The sequence below is a fragment of the Hyperolius riggenbachi genome, chromosome 10 (genome assembly GCF_040937935.1).
Source record: "Hyperolius riggenbachi isolate aHypRig1 chromosome 10, aHypRig1.pri, whole genome shotgun sequence".
Taxonomy (NCBI): domain Eukaryota; kingdom Metazoa; phylum Chordata; class Amphibia; order Anura; family Hyperoliidae; genus Hyperolius; species Hyperolius riggenbachi.
The window spans coordinates 209,352,401-209,372,799 of NC_090655.1; the positions used below are offsets into that span (position 1 = coordinate 209,352,401).

At 42.8% G+C, this 20,399-nt stretch overlaps 1 protein-coding gene across 3 annotated transcripts in view; it reads right to left on the minus strand.

Annotated features, from left to right (window-relative positions):
• LOC137534328 (zinc finger protein 665-like) overlaps positions 1–20,399 on the minus strand; it is a 101,374-nt gene that overhangs the window by 54,611 nt on the left and 26,364 nt on the right. Inside the window, exon 7 of one of the 3 annotated variants that reach the window (XM_068255775.1) lies at positions 16,946–19,126. The exons of the other annotated variants lie outside the window; for them this stretch is intronic. Coding sequence (XP_068111876.1) covers positions 17,373–19,126 — 1,754 coding nt within the window. The 3' untranslated portion in view covers positions 16,946–17,372. Of the gene's footprint in view, positions 1–16,945; positions 19,127–20,399 lie in introns of those variants that run through there. 3 annotated transcript variants of the gene reach the window in all.

Here is a 20,399-nt window from a genome sequence, read left to right on the forward strand (position 1 = left end):
CCTTTAAGCAAGCAAATAAAGGACCAAAGTTGTATGAGTGACTGACTGTGACAGCCACGCAATCAGCAGCAGTAGCTCCATCTGAACTTTAAACTGTCAACCATCCAGGAGATGATGTAAAATTGCAAATGGCTGCTGTCACCACAAACTGCACTGTGAAAGTGAGGGTTATTTTTAATGACATGGGGATAAGGATTTGGGAGACAAGTTTTTATTGTAAGTTATGACAGAATGGAATTCCATATCAGAGCGAAATTGAATTCAGTTCAGTTCAACAGTTTTGCTGTCCTTAGTCCCCTCCAGTTTACCCAGTAATGGACATTTCCATCTGACTTATGGGGATGGTCCATGAATTCCAGGGTGTCAGGCACTAATACCCCACGCCAGGAAAATGGCAGCTGATCACATAGGAAACTGGGAGCATCACCAAGTTGTACTAGGGCAGTTGTTCCCAACCTTTTCCGGCAGGTGTTTGGGCGACCTAGTGGACAGTGCCGTGCGCAGCAGGCTATGGGGTGCGGCTGCATAGCTGGCATAGTTGCCCCAGTATAGGGAGTTTAGTTGCCCCAGTATGGTTAGTATAGTTACCCCAGTATAGTGCCCCAGTATAGCTAGTATAGTCCCAGTATGGATAGGTAGTGCCCCTGTATAGTGCCCAGTATGGGTAGGTAGTGCCCCAGTATAGCCAGTAAAGTGCCCAGTATAGCTAGTATAGTGCCCAGATAGCTAGTATAGTGCCCAGTATAGCTAGTATAGTGCCCAGTATAGCTAGCATAGTGCCCAGTATAGGTAGGTAGTGCCCAGTATAGGTAGGTAGTGCCCCAGTATAGTGCCCAGTATTGCTAGTATAGTTGCCCCCAGTGTAGGTAGGTTAGTTGCCCCCGTGCAGGTAGTTTAGTTGCCCCCAGTATAGCTAGTTTAATTGCCCCCAGTATAGCTAGTACAGTTCCCCCCAGTATAGATGCCCAGGAGGGGGGAAGCAGCGCTAGAAGGAGGGGCAGTGGAGGCAGCGGTGGGGAGGGGGGAAATATTCCCCCCCCCCTCCCTCACCTGGGACCCCTCCTTCTGCCTCTCTCCCCCTTCATTTAGCGGTGGCAAGTGCGGGCTTGGCGGCGAGGAGACATGTGCAGAATTACTCACCACTTCCACGTTCCAAGTGCCGGCAGCGTCATGTTATCACAGATCTCCGCCTTCAATGCCGCCCACTGTGCTTCCGCTAATCAGGAAGCACAGTGGGCGGCATTGAAGGCGGAGATCTGATGACATGACGCTGCCGGCGCTTGGAACGCGGAAGTGGTGAGTAATTCTCCGCATGCCTCCCCGCCGCCGAGCCCGCACTTGCCACCGCTAAATGGAGGGGGAGAGAGGCAGAAGGAGGGGTCCCAGGTGAGGGAGGGGGGGATATTTCCCCCCTCCCCACCGCTGCCCCTCCTTCTAGCGCTGCTTCCCCCCTCCTGCGCCCTACAGTAGGAACAGGTCTGGCGAGAAGCCAGACCTGTACGGCACACCAGGCAACATCCCTGTACTAGGGGATTAAGTACTCCAACGTCACTGGGATTCCTGCGTTTCCCCATCGTATTTCCATCTTTTTGCGCAGCACTGCCAACATATTTAAAATCCCTGCATCACCCACTGACTTACACGACTTCTGCCACTGCTGCGTCGCTGCAGAAGTCTGACAGTAATGTGCTGCTGTTGACTTTCCGTCAGGAAAGCAGTCGATTAGGCACTTCCCGCTCAACGCGGTACATGTGCTAGGGCCTGCTGCCTCGTCATTGTATTACCCTGCGTTAAAACAGGCTAACGCAATGCACAATGGCAAATAAAGTGTAAAAGGGGCCTAAGACGAACTATAAAAACACATTACGAAGAAACAGGAGACAAGCAGGCTACTCAATGATAAAACGGGAAGATTTATTTTTGTTTTTTAAATCAGGAAAATAATCTAATTTATCATGCTTACAATTTTGAGCCAATAAATGGAGCTCTGGATACCAGAAAAAAAGACTCAAGCACTGCTTTTTATGGGCTTGTATTGATGGAATTAGCTAAACAGCGCTGAAGGGTCCACTAGTGGAAACAATAAATGAGATGCCTCTTCAAACTGCCAAACAAACCGGAAAGGCCTCTGGGTTTGATTGGCTCAGCACATTCTATTCTATATGCTACATTGATTGTCATTCTATATGCTACATTGATTGTCTATTTCATCTCCTGCTGTGTTTGCCCATTGTCATGCATGTATGATCTCATTGTTTGGGCCACTTTTTGTCATGCAGAGCCCACTGCACATTGTCTTTGCATTGTTTGTATACTGTTTATGTATATTTTCTTTATAATATAATCGGATTTAAGCATCACTATTGCTTGGTGTGCCAGTTATTTTTATGTATATGATTTAGTGTAAGACCTCTGGTTAGGTCTGGTTTATCAACTGAGCACCCATCTGCTGTCTGCTACCTTGAAGGTGTGCATACCGAGTTTGATTGAATGTTCTTGCTCTTTTGTATTTCAGGTATAGCACCCTCCTGCCCCTAAACAGTATGTCATTTTCTGATCTCAGTGGTCTTTCCAATCGCATAGCTGACACATTGGCATTCACTCAAACAGAGATTGATGGTGTTGTCTCCCAGTACTCCAATACACATTGCAATATTTCTACAGATGTACCTTTTCTGAAGAGACAATATGAGGATTTAGAGAAAAGAGTAATCGAGTATAAGCTGCACTCAGATACCTTGGTAGAATATCTTCGTGCCAAACGTATTCCCAGAGGACTACGACTAAACATACGCCCCTCATTTTGTAGAAACAACAGGGAGTACTGTGAAAAGTGGTACAAAATTTTGAACAAATGCAGTCTTGATCTTATCACATTAACCATCCAAGGCATCCAGGGTGAGATCACAAGACTAGAGGCCTTAGCATCTAACCTTTGCACTAAACTTGAATCCGTCCTCAACGAGGACGACTTTGAGATATACTCAGAAGAACACAACGCAGCCCTTGAAAAATATAGACAAGAGGTCCTGGCCAAAAAACTGGACAAATTTCGTCGCGATACTCTTGACTATCAAGAGGATCGCGTCTACACTTGGCGTGGAGACAGGCGACCTAGACGCCGCCCACAAACCCCGGGTAATCCACCATCAGAATCCAGTTCAGGAGAGGGTTCTTCAGGATCAGGGGCTTTTTTAGGAACACGCCCACGGGGCAGAGGGGGAAGAGGAAGAGGACGAGGAGGGGCAGACGGCGTTCCAGCAGATTCGAGAGTGCTGAGGAGCCACACGCAGGGGAGGAGCTAGTGGTTAACCTATCCTCACACATCCTTAACGACTCTGAACGCAAGGTACTAGGACGTGGCCTGGGATTTGTTCCCACCCACTCTGGCAACTTGCTTGAACTTGACACTGATCTATTCAATTTTTTTAGGACACTGCGTATCAGGGCTTTTTTCAGCAAGTCATCTGCCTCGCACATTCAGCCCTCCCAGACTATCAATCTCTTCCCACCAGACGTGGACCTCACCATGTGTAGATCCAAAAGTAAGTGGCAACCACCAAATTCGTCACCAGCAGTAGAGACGTTTATCAACATGGTCCAACGTGACCTAGCCTCGATCGGCCGACAGGGACACCAACTATACAGTAACTTACCACGACAAGAGCGCGAGGCGCTCAAATCTCTGAGCAATAATTCCCAGTTGGTGTTCAAGCCGGCCGACAAGGGCGGGGCCACTGTTATTATGAATGCCACTGACTACAGGCGTGAGGTGATGAGACAACTGAATGACACCAATGTATATCTCAAACTTCCAGGTGACCCGACAACCGCAATCAAAAAGGATATCGATGCTCTTGTTTCAAGTGCCTCTGAGGTTGGCATCATCTCTGATAAACTTTCTGATTTTCTCTGTACTCCATTTCCTCTTATTCCACTCTTCTATATCCTTCCAAAAATACACAAGTCACTAGTTAATCCTCCTGGTAGACCTATTGTGGCGGGCACTTGTTCGGTTTTTCAACCTTTAGCCATTCTTCTGGACCAAGTACTACGACCACGGGTGACGGCTATGCGTTCTTTTCTATTAGACACCACGGACTTCCTTTCCAAACTATCAGGCTTTGGATTCTTTCCGTCTCCCATACTCCTCTGTACCATGGATGTCACCAGTCTGTACACTTCCATCCCACATGACACAGGCCTAGAGGTGATTCGACAGAATTTTGACAAATTATCTTTACAACCATTATTGGCAGACTTTCTTATGGCCCTATTGAGTATGGTTTTGAAACGTAACTATTTTTGTTTTGAGGGCACATTTTTTCAACAGCTACAGGGCACGGCAATGGGGAGCAATGTCGCTCCGGAATATGCAAACCTCTTTATGGAATTTTTCGAAGAAACTTTTGTTTACACGCACCAGCTATACCTCAGTCAGACTTTGTGCTGGCTGAGGTATATAGATGACATCTTTTTCATCTGGTCCGGCTCCGAATCCCAACTACTTTCTTTTAAAGAGGATTTAGATCACTGTTTCCCCACCATCTCCTTTAGTCTGGATTACAGTGCCAATGAGGTGCACTTTTTGGACGTCAGGGTCCAAATGGTCGATGGGACCATAAGAACTGCCCCCTACCGAAAACCGACGGACAAAAACACGTATCTGTTGGCAAAAAGTTACCATCCAGAACGTCTAAAACAGGGACTTCCATATAGCCAGTTTTTGCGCCTAAGACGCATTTCCTCCACCGATGAGGCCTTTTTTAAAGAAGCAGGGGTGATGTTTAACCACTTTAGAGAACGGGGGTACAAAACCAGTCTCCTGAATAGGGCCCTATCACGCGCTGCTGCCAAAAAACAGAGTGATCTACTTACACATCGACCTACTAAATCACAAAATCGTATACCTGTGGTTTTAACGTATTCTCCGCTATCCTTACAGGCACAAAAGACCATCCGCCAACACTGGCATATACTGAGCACTGACCCTACTACAGCCGATGTGTTTCGGGAGAAACCGATTTGCGCCTTCAGGCGCCCTAGGAGCATCCGAGATTCTCTGGTTCACGCCAGAAGTATAACCAATCCAAATTCTAACCAAGGTAATTGGCTTTCCAACTTAAATCGACCAATAGGCATGTTCCCCTGTGGACACTGTGTCCAGTGTGGTTTTGTACGACGGGGTCCATCATTTCCCCATCCACAAACGGGCAAAGCCATTTTTTTGAATGAATTTGCTAACTGCTCCTCAAAAAATGTTGTATATTGTCTGAATTGCCCATGTGGCAAGGTCTATGTGGGCCAAACCACACGGGACATCCGAACTCGCATTAGCGAGCATCGGAGCAATATAAGATGTGTTAATTTGGATTCACCGGTTGCGAAACACTTTCTTATGGCAGGTCACAGTGTATCCCAGTTGCGTTTTAGGGTGTTGGAGATTGTGGGTCCATCTTACAGAGGTGGAGACTTAGAACTCAAACTACTGCAACGTGAACTATATTGGATATACAAATTGCAATGTAAAGTTCCTTTAGGTATGAATGAGGATGTTAGCCTAGTCCCCTTCACACGATAATTAAACTTATCCTGTCCAGATCATTATTTATACTTTTTGTTTTTCTATCATTAATATAAATTTTTACATCACCGCTTAGTCTGGATATGACCCATGTGAATAAATATTATCTAGTGCCCTTTTTTTTTTTTTTTTTTTTTTTTTTTTTGGACAACCTAGTTTGTTCTAAGTCCACTGCCTGTGCTAGGTAGGTGTACCTGAGTACTGGGTACTGCCATCCATACTCTGTTTGTATAGCATTAGATCGCCTTCTGCAATCCCTGCTATTTTCCGTATGTCCCAGATCTCTATTAGATTAATGGGTTGTCTCCTCCTTCTTTTTTGTAGTGCTTGTTACATGTTTTTAATACTTTCTTTTTTGTTCTAAATCATAGGACAACTGTGCCTCCACGACCAGACACCGACATGATCGGACAAGCCGGACACCGCACTATTATACTATTGTTCAGCTCCAGGCTTCTGTATGCAAATTTCCCCAAAGATGTATCTCATGGTTGCAATACCCGGTCCCACCATTGGGAGAAGGGGCGCTTGCCTCCCATACTGTGGCTGGCAATTGCTGGCCCCAGGTGGTTGGCAGTGTCTATTCCCAATGAATGGGAAGCGGAAGTGACGTACTGACGTCGCGGCAGGGCGCCGCGTGACGTCATCGACGTCAATGGGCCGGCCCACGGTGTCTGGCGTGGATGCAGCCGAGCGCAGATCGCTATTTAAATGGCGGCCACACATAGGAATGGTGCAGCACTACCTGGGGACCACCTCTTACCCTTTGATAAAGACTAATCGAAACAGCGCTGTCAGGGTAACTATTTCTGCTCATCTGGACAATCATTTAATTCCTCTGACTGCTGCTAGCAGCCCATTCATTTGATCTGCCTTTTTGCAGAAGCATTGTGCTACATCTCTAGCAGCTGTTTATCCCTATATGCTACATTGATTGTCTATTTCATCTCCTGCTGTGTTTGCCCATTGTCATGCATGTATGATCTCATTGTTTGGGCCACTTTTTGTCATGCAGAGCCCACTGCACATTGTCTTTGCATTGTTTGTATACTGTTTATGTATATTTTCTTTATAATATAATCGGATTTAAGCATCACTATTGCTTGGTGTGCCAGTTATTTTTATGTATATGATTTAGTGTAAGACCTCTGGTTAGGTCTGGTTTATCAACTGAGCACCCATCTGCTGTCTGCTACCTTGAAGGTGTGCATACCGAGTTTGATTGAATGTTCAGCACATTCTATTCCCAGGCAAACTCAAGAAATGTTCTCCTCACTAATCAGCTCAGTCCAGAAGCTCCAGTGGATGAAATTCTCATCATTGTTCCTGTGACAATCAGTCTTTAGGAGGGAAACGCCTGTTGTGCTTTAGTAGTGAGAGACATGAAGCTTTGCAAACTGAGCAACAGGGATAGTCCCCGTATTATTTATTTCTAAAAACATATTTACATAATAAACAAATGCTTTTAAATACAGTCTAACTTTCTACAAATTTCAAAATGTTTTATAAAGAAAAATCTGCCATTTTTTGCATTATACAACAGTGTTTCCATCTCAGTGAATTAATTAAGCCAGACAATGTACAATATTTTTTTTAATATTTATAATTAGGGTTAGTCGTAAAAAATAATTCTAAAAAGGTTTACATACTAAAATGTAGAAATGAGGCTGGCACCACCAAAAGTAGAAAAGTAAAAAATTAGCTCTTTATTGATCAGCCATTGGATGGCTAGTTGCGGCGGCTGTTATGCATTGATATCGCGTCTATGGGACGCGTACTATGCGGACATTTGTACGCGTATACCATGCTGTATTTTGATGGGTGGGCTGATGGAGCCTGTTCCTATTGGTGCATGTGATTTTGTTTATAATGCACTTCCTGTTTTTGCATGTGAAGGTCTCTACACCATGCTGCTATGGGTGTCCTTGGTCAGCTGACTGGGAGGTATGTTCTGATGACATCACACACTGCCTGTTCCCCATCAGGTCCATCCACACGTTCCTGCACGCTGATTGGTGTTTCTGATTTTGAAATGATTGGCTAATTGATGTATAGACCAGTATATAAGTGTGTGGTCATTGTTGCTAGCATTTTATGGGCTGACCGGCTTGAGAAAGAGCTATAACAGCTCGAAACAGCGGGCTGTCGGCGCCAAAGCCTTATTTTTTTGACCATGCTGTCATTTTAATGACTGATCAATAAAGAGCTAATTTTTTACTTTTCTACTTTTGGTGGTGCTAGCCTCGTTTCTACATTTGACTACTGAGGATTCTGAGGATACAGGAATCCAAGGCTTGGGCACACAACAGTTCCTTCCTACGGATTAGTGCTCCTCCAACTTCTGTTTTTGAAGGTTTACATACTAAAAATGTAGTAACTCGTATTTAGTATGACGAATAAGACTTTAATGTCACCTCGTAGTTTAAATGTAGAATTCAGTAAGTGGAAGTGTGTGTGTTAACCACTTCAGTACCAGAAGTCTCTGGCCCCTTAAGGAAACTTCTGCTTGAAAAAAAAAAAGACGACAACATCACAATGCATGGACCCATCTTTCTCACCATTCGCATGGTTCTCCCACTGCTGCAGCCAACTCGCTCTGCTGTCGGTATGAGTACCCGACACTACCTGTAGTTACCGACACTTTAGCTGGGACACTAAAGCTGAAGCTGTTGGAAAGTAACAAATAGCCTTATTAGTTAGGGTTAAGCTCCATGAATAGGAGGGTTAATATTAATTGATAAGGCAGGGGAAGATAGGGCTAGGCCTCAGAAGGGAATTTCTATTGGATGGTTGGTGGTGGTGAGGAAAGGGGGGCCGGTTAAGCATCAGCAAGGTTTTGCTATGGGTGGACGTTAGCCATGAGGAAGGAGCTGTTGTTGGGGAAAATTTAGGAATAGGCATAAGAGAGGAGTGGCGATTAGTCAAGAAGGGGCTGACATGTAGGTAGAGAGGTTGATTACAACTGGAAGAAAAAGGCTAATGTATACAGTGAGGGTGGTTATAGTTAATATTAAAGGGCAGCATTGACACGCTGCTTAACGGGAACCATCGCCAAAGCTCACAGGGCCTTAACTATACATAACCAAGAACAGATACACATAGGGAATGAACAAACAGCAAGTTGTGAGCGAGAGAGACACACAAATAAGAGCAGTATTAATTACTGACACAGGGACAATGCCTCAGAAGAAACAAGAATCTGGATCAAATCCAAAAACTACCCTTTTGTGGAGGTCTCTAGAGGTGGCTATAGATCATACATTAGATGAAAACAAATAAAAATTCCTAATCAATGTTTGTTTCAATGACTGTTGATATTGGGAGAGGCCATTTTTTGAGCAAGCAGGAGCAGTACATGTACCAATGCTACATTAGCTTAGTGCTATGTCGGGTTGCACAGATCAAGTAGCGGCAGGGGTGCGGAGTTCTAATCCAACAGTAGGTGGTGCAAATTAAAGAGCAGGTAAATGAATGATATCAAGCAGTTATTGATCCTTTACTTGAACTAACAGTGTATTCTGGCCTTTGGTAAAACACTTATTTCAACTGCCATGAATAATAGGCTTGTGCCTTGTGAATTTTTAGTGTTCAATAATCTTTCCTTCCTAAACCTCTAGACCTTCTCCATAATGCCAGAATGTGGACAAGGGCCATCAGGATTTCTCCCCTCCTTCAAGCTCCTCCCACCGGGCCATTGCTTTAGAGCCATCCCCTTCCAGAACCCCCTTCTTCCCCCAGGCTGTCCACCTACTGAACTTAAGCTCCCTCGGCCAGATCAGCCCACCGTCGGCATTCTAGCCCCTTGGCCGACATGGGTTCCACCAAAGACTTCCAAACACACTAGTGCAGGACTTGCCCCTTTCTCTAGCTTTTAGTGTTCTTGCTGTCTCCCTGCTCTATATGTATGCCTGCCATGTCTATGCCTGTAACGTGAACATTTCTCATGCCGTCAATATGTCTTTCAGGGTTCTACTGCCTTTACCATGTGTACCACAAACAATTCCAGGTACATCATTTCGAGTACTTGAGGAATAAAAGCAATTCTGATTTCCAGCACAAACACAAAGACCTGATGAAGGGTACAAGCAGTGAAGAAACAGAATGACAAAAAAAAAAAAATCACATGAAGCGTACATAACATTACTCTATATAAAAACGTAGTGTTTATTGAAATTTCAAAATGAATTATCTAACACACACAAAAAGTGTAGCTAAAGTATTGCAACCTAAAGAGCTGAATAAAGAAAGTTTTTTCGTAGGAATGTTAGGAATAGCTTAAAAACTCACTTTTTAATGTTTCTTTCCTATACAAAAAAGGGTTACAGTACCTACAACTGTATGAAATGTACACAGGACATACGGTAACTACTACACCACCATCCCCTGCCTTGCAATGTCATGCGCTCCTTGTGTTCAACTTTGATTTAAGAGTTTTCCAGAGTAACTCGAGGGACAATTTCATTTACTTGTTCACATAGTAGACAGGTCAATAATTAATTGCTCTGTGGCTACACAAACAAATACAGTGATGTGAAAAACTATTTGCCCCTTCCTGATTTCTTATTCTTTTGCATGTTTGTCACACTGAAATGTTTCTGCTCATCAAAACCGTTAACTATTAGTCAAAGATAACATAAGTGAACACAAAATGCAGTTTTAAATGATGTTTTTTATTATTTAGTGAGAAAAAAAACCTCGTAACCTACATAGCCCTGTGTGAAAAAGAAATTGCCCCCTGAACCTAATAACTGGTTGGGCCACCCTTAGCAGCAATAACTGCAATCAAGCGTTTGCGATAACTTTTAACGAGTCTTTACAGCGCTCTGGAGAAATTTTGGCCCACTCATCTTTGCAGAATTGTTGTAATTCAGCTTTATTTAAGGGTTTTCTAGCATGAACCGCCTTTTTTAAGGTCATGCCACAACATCTCAATAGGATTCAGATCAGGACTTTGACTAGGCCACTCCAAAGTCTTCATTTTGGTTTTCTTCAGCCATTCAGAGGTGGATTTGCTGGTGTGTTTTGGGTCATTGTCCTGCTGCAGCACCCAAGATCGGTTCAGCTTGAGTTGACGAACAGATGGCCGGACATTCTGCTTCAGGATTTTTTGGTAGACAGTAGAATTCATGGTTCCATCTATCACAGCAAGCCTTCCAGGTCCTGAAGCAGCAAAACAACCCCAGACCATCACACTACCACCACCATATTTTACTGTTGGTATGATGTTCTTTTGCTGAAATGCTGTGTTACTTCTACGCCAGATGTAATGGGACACGCACCTTCCAAAAAGTTCAACTTTTGTCTTGTCGGTCCACAAGGTATTTTCCCAAAAGTCTTGGCAATCATTGAGATGTTTTTTAGCAAAATTGAGACGAGCCTTAATGTTCTTTTTGCTTAAAAGTGGTTTGCGCCTTGGATATCTGCCATGCAGGCCATTTTTGCCCAGTCTCTTTCTTATGGTGGAGTCTTGAACACTGACCTTAATTGAGGCAAGTGAGGCCTGCAGTTCTTTAGATGTTGTCCTGGGGTCTTTTGTGGCCTCTCGGATGAGTTTTCTCTGCGCTCTTGGGGGTCGTTTTGGTCGGCCGGCCACTCCTGGGAAGGTTCATCACTGTTCCATGTTTTTTCCATTTGTGGATAATGGCTCTCACTGTGGTTCGCTGGAGTCCCAAAGCTTTAGAAATGGCTTTATAACCATTACCAGACTGATAGATCTCAATTACTTTTGTTCTCATTTGTTCCTGAATTTATTTGGATCTTGGCATGATGTCTAGCTTTTGAGGTGCTTTTGGTCTACTTCTCTGTGTCAGATAGCTCCTATTTAAGTGATTTCTTGATTGAAACAGGTGTGGCAGTAATCAGGCCTGGGGGTGACTACAGAAATTGAACTCAGGTGTGATAAACCACAGTTAAGTTATTTTTTAACAAGGGGGGCAATCACTTTTTCACACAGGGCCATGTAGGTTTTGAGTTTTTTTCTCACTAAATAATAAAAAACATCATTTAAAATTGCATTTTGTGTTCAATTATGTTATCTTTGACTAATAGTTAACGGTTTTTGATGAGCAGAAACATTTAACTGTGACAAACATGCAAAAGAATAAGAAATCAGGAAGGGGGCAAATAGTTTTTCACATCACTGTATATTAGGCAGAGAAAACAAAAGGACGGGGGCACCAGGAGCCCAATCTGATGTAGTATGTTGGCATAAAATGGCAGTTGAATGGTAGTTAGGTAAGTGAACACTCACAAGTGCGGGTTGCTTTATCCAGCAACCCCCAATAAAGCATGTGGGAAAATACCATCCCCACTCAGCCTTGAAGGTGAAGAGAAGGTCGCAACTCCAAAAAAAGTGAACTTTATGATAAAAGCATGACATTTTAACACCCCCAAAATGGGGGGGGGGGGGGGGGGAGATGATACATGAGAAAGACAACAGCCGGAGGCACCCAAAAAAGTAGAATGCAATTAAAAACCACTGATAAAAGAAGGCAAGTGTTGGCTTACCTTCATGAAGTAAACGTATTTGTTTTCATAAATGTATTCAGGTAAGTAGTAGCACAACAGGCAACGCATTTCACGGCTAAAAGCCACTTCTGGTCAAATGTGCCAACTCAGCAGTTTAGATAAAACTCTTAGATAAAGGCCCTCAGATCTTTATCTAAACTGCTGAGTTGGCACATTTGACTTGAAGAAGTAGCTTTTAGCCATGAAACGCGTTGTCTGTTCTACTACTTAACTGAATACATTTATGAAAACTGATCAGTCTACTTCACGATGGTAAGCCAACACTTGCCTTCTTTTTACATTTTTTTTTTTTTACTTATTTCATATTTTTTGGGGTGCCTCTACTGTCTTTCATAAACAAATATAGTTTATGTTAATGGCATGCCTCAACACCAATTACACAGCACTAGCCTGAGGCAGCTACATCTGGTAGGGATAGACAGAGCTGGAATGAAACAAATAGATACCAGTATCATTCCAGGCTTTTGTGTTGTCGGAGTACTTTGCTTACATAATTGTCCATATATAGTTAATACACTGCTGCATGTTGCAATGTACCAATGAGCATCAGCTAGTGTCTGGGGTGGATTTGGAGATTGTCCCAAGTAGATCATTTCCCACATTGGAGCTCAAAAAATGGAAAAGCTGGGAGATTTATCCCCATATTTATCATTACTGGTCCCGATGCTGTCACTCCCACCAATGTGCAAGCTCTTGATGGGTTGTGTGGCTAGGTACTGTTTTTACAAAGTTTCTGGACACAAATCTCATGAGTATACATTTTCAATACTGTACTTTTAAAATGAAGGTTAGGCTGTACATGAGCTATCTGTTCCATAAACAACCTTGAAAATAAAATAAAGGTAAGCCTATCGGTGCAGACATTTGTGTGACAAAACTTTAGTTCCACTTTAAAAAAAAAAAACAAACACCATACTGGGGCGAGATTAGTTAAAATTTCTGATCTGCAGATCATAGAAGATTGTCTGGCAAACGAGGCCTGTATTTTTTCTTTAACTAAGTGGCAAAGGATTTCAAGTCTCACCTGGACTCGGTTGGCTGAAACATTAGTGGATGAGCAAGGAAACAAAAATGTCTTTCTGCAGATGTGTGACTGATGGTGAACTTTGAAAAATTCTCATAACATAAAACCTCCACTGACCCATGAATGGAATTGTATTAGAATTCTTGCATTACACTGAAAATGACTGCATCCACTATGGCAGAAAAGTACAAATATGATCTCTCCTGATTGTTGGAAGAAGCATCATTGGGAGGGATGTCACTTGGATCCAGTTGTTCTGCTTTGACAGGCATCTTAGATAAGAGTTATGGTTGTAGAAACCCCATAGATAGCAAGGAGTCACTGCATGTACACTTGCAGATCAGAGAAGCAAACAGGAATGATCTAAAAGTACCTTTTTGCTGCCGGATTTCCTAGCACATGCGTACTTTACATTACATCCAGAATTATAGTGTGCTGAAATAATTAAAATACTGCAAATAAAAGTAAACTTATTTTTTTTTAAAGTTACAAACCAGTGCAAGTCGGGGGAAGCCTCTGCTCCAGAGGCTTTCCTGATTCACTGTCGGCTCTTCCTTTTGGCAGCAGCACGCCCCACCGTGTACGAGTGCAGCTGTACTGTGCAGACATCAGTGGATATACGCATGCACAGCATCACGGAGCCGCTCGTGCATGGAGAAAAAAGCTGTCCACGACCGGCTCCGTGCGACTGCGCAGGGTCAATGGAAATGTAAGGATTTTATGCACATTATTATTGACTGCAATCTCACAACTACTAATTCATCATCCTGTAATGCAGAATGTACGGCTGCTACAACCCAGAATGTACACCCTACCGAATTATCGAGACGTGCACCCATTCTGGAGCTAAATATTCATGATTTCCCATAAGTAACTCCTTCACTGTGATCTACGTAGCTTAACTGCACAGAAGCTCTACTTCGAAACAATACTAGTGATGTTGTTCATCCTTAGTGCAGCACCTTGATGACTATTAAAGCACTGGTTTAAAGTCCAAGTTCAGTAAACTGAATATGTAGGCGCTTTATAAAATCAATAATAATTCTCCTAATGCCTTGCTACCCTACCAGTACAGTAGCGGCGATATTGTGTTTCATGGTAAGCAAGCTCCTAAACTCCTACAATAAAGAACAGCTTAGATGGTGCTGCTACAGACTAAGGGCTCGTTCAGACTATACACGCTGCCATGCGCATTTTGGTAGCGCGTATAGTGTGCGACACGCAAGAACGGTAGAATGGCATAGACAGCCCTTTGACCGCTCCCATGCGCTATCGTGTGCTGCATGCATTTTCGGGAATCGCAGCGTAGATCCCATTCATTGTAATGAATGGGATCTGCAGCGCAGCACATAGTAGCGCAGATGGCGTGCGATCGTATGCGTTCCGTTCTGATCGCGCTGAATATGTGAATGAGGCCTTTCAGACGATTATCAGTAATGTAAAGAAGGGGAGGTATAGTGGATAAAAATAAGTGCTGGACTTGTGCTGTTAACAGAATTATTTTGCACAATGAAGGTAGGACTGGTAGCCCTGATACATGATTACACTGAGATGTGAGACCCATGGAAGGCTTGAATCCCCTACTTTTAAATCTAACATAACTATAGCTCTTTTCCATAGCTTGATCTCATTTTTATGTTATTATTGGAAGCTAAATTCTCATATTTAATTTATGACATACGTCAGTAAGATTCCTATTATGAATTGGATCACAAATTCAGCCATTCTGATTACTTGTAGCTTCATCTAACAGTAACTCTAGTTAGAGGATAACTCCCCTTTTGTTAAAATGTAATTTAAATGTTACAAACTACAGGTAGTCCCTGTCTTACAAAAGCCCGACCTGCTGATACAAACGGCATGGATTCTGTGAGAACAAGGCAAACATTTTTTTTTACAAATTGGACTTGTAGTTTTTGAGAAAATCAATTTCAAAAAATTCAAATAAAAAATGGATTTTAAACTTGTGTAAGTAGGTGCAGAGGTGACACAGAGGAGGTACAGGGTACAGAGATGGCACAGTCTTTTAAGAACAGATTTAGGTTAAGAACAAACCTACAGTCCCCTATCACGTTAGTTAACCAGGGACTACCTGGAACTGTAAATTAACACTATTAAAAATGACCCCACCCAACCTTTCCCATTTTAGTCTGCAGCTGCTGTAATTTTCTAATACAAACTTCAAACTCATTTTGCTGGAAACCATGGCAACAGTATACTGTTTGGTATCCAATACTTCTCAGAACTCGGCTTCATTGCTTACCGAATAGCCTCCACAAATCAGGAAATAAAAACTTCAGAGAACATAGGTGTCTCAGCATGTACGTACACACATCCAATTTTGATTGGCCAACTTTACTACTTCCATGTAGTATGAGAGCTTACTCGCTGCAATGTCACAGGGAAGGAGAGTGCGGGTTTGCAGGCTGATCATTTTAGTGCATGTATTGACCACTCCCACTTCTCACTTCCTGCTTATAGGTTATTCCAGTGTATTACATGAACAGCTCAGGAAGACAACACGTATGTTTGTACAATGCAGTAGATACTTGCCATGTATAAAAGAGACATTTCCACTCTGCCCCAAGTATATCCAGACAAGATAAGAATAAATTATAAATATATAATGGGAAATATAAGGACTTCCAAGCTCTATCAATCCAGGGCAACCATTCCATGCACTCAGATTACAAATACAGCTTAGTGCATCTGCCCTTAAAGCTGAACTCCAGGCACTGATCTAAATAGGAGCACTTAACAGATTTGTAATCAAGTACTCCATTTTTTTTCTTATCAGAATGAGGCTTCTGCAGGTAAAAGCCCAGTCTACATTTTGGATCACATGACCTGAAGTAGCGAAGATTAAAATGGGATGAATCTCCATATAAACTGAGAAAAAAAACAACCAATAAGAAATTACTTATTTAGCTTACCTATCTTGTTTTTTTAGTGTTCCCAGTCAGATTTAGGCCCTGTTCACATCACAAACGCGGATGGCCATGCGTGCGGAACGCAACGCATGGGAACGCACGCCATCCGCGTTTTTGTGCATTGCGTGGCTGATCCCATCACTGAAAAGTGAATGGGACAGCCACGCGTTGCAAAAAATGCGTGCAGCATGCATTCTCGGACCGCACAGGTCCGGAACGCATGCAGTGTGAACATCAGACAGTGCACAGTGTCGGCCCCCCGCACGCGTTTCCAAACGCCGCTGGAAACGCGTGCAGTGTGAATGGGGCCTAAGGAGAAGTGCGATATATAAAAAATAATAAGAATATTTCTGATTGATTCCACCTTTACTGTTTCTCTGTGATGCCAAGTGACATTACTTCTGCTCTTTGGATTTAATTACCTTCCTTCTGGACATAGTGTGCTTATTCTATCCAAAATAGGAAGATTTCTGCTATCTGCATGCTGACGTAAGATTGTTACTGTGGCAAAAACAAAAACCTCCCACAATCCCACTGGTCCCAATTCCTGCAGTTAGGCACAGGCATCTAAACCAGGTAAAAAAGAAAAAAAATGGGGGACATGTAGGGACCTATTTTTAGGAACACTAACTTTTTGGCAATTTTCTTTTTTTTTAGGGGGGGGGGGGATTATGTTACAACCCCCTTTAAGGCCAGATCCACACTATAAGCGCTTTTGTGAGTGATTGCGTTTGATTAGTGCTTGCTGAGCACTTTTTAGAAAAATTGCTCCCATTCACTTTCATTAAAATCGCGCAAAAATCACAGCAATTGCGTACGCGGGAAAAACAGACGATTTTTGTACGCGATTTTAATGAAAGTGAATGGGAGCGATTTTTTTAACAAGCGCTAATCAAACGCAAGCGCTCACAAAAGCGCTTATAGTGTGGATCCGGCCTAAAGCCATTAGTATTAGTTTCTGTGGGTGGAGCTTCTGCTTAAATTACATCACCCTGCTGAAAGGCAGGCACGGACAAAGCTCTCTGGGCAGACTGCAGCCTATAGCATGGGAGTCTGTGGTACAGGAAGTGGCTGGTTAAAGCCCTCCTGACTATTATCAGCTAAATGTGGAGTTTCTACACATATAAAAACAAGCTCTGCTGCTGAATGAATACACAGACTAGAAAACATTTGTGCCCGGAGTGAGGCTTTAACAAAAACATCTTCCACATTCAAAACCTGAAAAAAGTCATTTCCAGTATGGATTACTTCTTGCTAGGTCAGAGATGATCCATAGGGTAAGCCATTTCTCGCTTTCCTGACATGATTAGGTCTTCAAATCAGTGTGAGTTTTCTGATGTAAAGTTAGTCTAGCACGCTTGATAAAACATTTCCCACACTCAGAACATGAAAACTGTTTCTCCCCCCTATGAACTTTTTCATGAGTTGTGAGATGTGATTTCTGGGAAAAGCTTTTACCACATTCAGAACACAAAAACGGTTTCTCAGTGGAGTGAGTCGTCAGATGTTTAGCAAGAGTAGATCTTCCAGCAAAGCACCTCCCACATTCAGGACACGAGTAAGGCTTCTCCCCTGTATGAGTCGTCTGGTGTGAGGTAAGCTGGACTTTTTGGGCAAAACATTTCCCACACTCTGAACAGGTGAACGGTTTTGCCTCATCATGAATTCTTTGATGCACAAAGAGGTGCGATTTTTCTGTAAAACCTTTGTTACACTGAGTACATAAATATGGCTTCTGCCCTGAATGAGTTGTGCGATGCGCCACAAATTTTCCTCTTCTGGAAAAACATCTCCCACATTCTGGGCATACATATGGTTTTACCCCAGTGTGTGTTCTCTGATGTATCAGAAGGAGAGCCTTCTGCGTAAAACACCTCCCACACTCAGTACATGCAAACGGCTTGACTCCAGCGTGGACTCTTTCATGTGCTATAAGGTGCGACTTCCTGGAATACCTCTTGGGGCACTGAGAACAGCAATACGGTTTCTCTCCTGAGTGAGTTCGCCGATGTGTAGCAAGATTTGATTTTGAATTAAAACCTTTCCCACATACCCCACAGGGAAAAGGCTTCTCTCCCGTATGAGACATTTGATGAGCAATCAGACGACTCCTCTGGTAAAAAGACTTCCCGCATTCTGAACAAGAGTACGGCATCACTCCTGAATGTAGTTTCTGATGTGTAGTAAAATTGGTTCTGTGTTTAAAACATTTCCCACACTCCAGACAGGTAAATGGCATCTCTTCTGAGTGAGTTATTTGATGTGCACTGAGAGCCGATTTCATAGCAAAGGATTTCCCACACTCAGGGCATGAATACGGCTTGTCCAGCTTCTCTCCTGTATGAGTCGCCTCATGTGTAGTAAGACTCCTCCTCTGAGAAAAGGATTTCCCACACTCTGAACATGAAAATGGCTTTACTCCATTGTGCATCTTCTGGTGTGTAGACAGAGTGCTTCTATGCTTAAAACATTTTCCACATTCCACACATGAAAAGGGCTTCTCCCCTGAGTGAGTTCTTTGATGCTTATTGAGATTTGATCGGCTAATAAAACTTTTTTTGCATTCAGAACATGAGAAGGGCTTCTCTCCTGTATGGGTCATCTGGTGTGAGAGAAGATTTCCTTTCTGGGAAAAACATTTCCCACACTCGGAACAGGAAAATGGCTTCTCAATTAAGTGAGTTTTTATGTGTCTAGCAAGTTGCCATTTTTGAGAAAAGCATTTATTACAGTCAAGACAGCAATATGGGTTCTCCACTTCATGGCCACTCTGGTGTAGCAGGAATTCCGAACTCTGGGGAAAATATGAAGTACCTTCAGGACACATGAAGAGGTCAGCCCATCTGGGAGTTGTATGATGGGCGATGGGCGGTGGGTGAAAAGGAAAACTTCCCATGTGTGTAGAGGGACCGTATGAGAGGTATGCACTGGGATGTACAGGATAGAAATTTGGTGTGATGGGATTTTCTTCTGAAGAACCACGTCTGATGTAATCTTCTGTTTCACCAGCTGGGGAGATAGTGGGATGGGTTTCCAGATTATTTCTGATGTCTTGCCCCTCTGGAGGGAATAAGGAATGAAAGGGAATAAAAAATAAATACAATAGTTTAAGAAGAACTCTGGTCTTATTAAAAATCCATAATAATGGACTTAGCCATTCTATAAACTGCAGTCTGTACATTACAAATGAGGCCTTAGTCTTTGAATCCTTTCAGGATGCATTAAACAAACTCACTCATACAATGTCTAAGGGTTAAACATTCCTGAGTACACACACGCTTATGTTAAAGGATGCAATGCCAAATGGATTAGATTCCCTTAACCACTCTAAAGCTATGTACACTATGCTATAAATATTTCTCGGTGAAACTATAATTCATGATCATGCCTGATGACAATCTAGAATAAGTGCAGGTGTCCACCAAGGTCACTGACCTCTAATTCGGCAGTCTAGCAAGTCAGCAGTCTAGCAAGTCAGCAGTCTAGCAAGATCACTGGAAGTGATCACAAATTATCATTTATGTAAAAGTTATCAAGTTAGTGTGTGATGCTTAGTGTTGTAGCTGTTGATCCAACTCCTTCACAGTACGAGCCCTTACCTATACATACATTTTAATGGAAACCTGCCAGCCTTACAGCAACCATTACTGCAGCACAAGTAAAGCAAAGGGTAAGATTACACCGCAAGCAGCCCTTTTACAAAAAAAAAAACAACATAAGAGCTCAGTTAAGTCCCTGAAATCTGACGGCCTCCTTCACCAATGTAAATGCTAAAGTATTGTTGGATGAAATTTTGGAGTAAGTATTCCAGTACCGCATACGAGTTTGGTGCCAGGTGGTGCTGCTACCAATAAAATGTTGGTAATTTAAATGACCAATATTTTAGTAATGGTAGTAAGAAGTTTGGCATTGCGAGCTGTTGCCAATAAAATATCTCCACTTAGGTCCCGTTCACACTAGTAAACTAAAAATGCGAATTTCTATTACTTTGTTTTGCAATTTTTCGGCGATTGACTTTTGCAATTCTCATTCTACTGAATGAGAATTGTGCGGCAACCGCCAGGGAAATGCTGCATACAGTGCGCTTGCCATCAGCGATAATCGCAAACATTCTGCAATGAGTGAGAGTAATTCCATAGAATTGCTTGTTCAGTGTGAATGGGCCCTTAGTTGGATTTCCTGGTTAAGAAGCACAGACATGCCCACTCACAGGACTCCTATACCTGCCCATTAACCTCTCCTGAGATCAGTTCTAAACATCTCCAAACTCACCAATATCCATTAGTCAAGAATAAGCAATCCATTCATTATGCCCGGATTGCTAAGAATAATG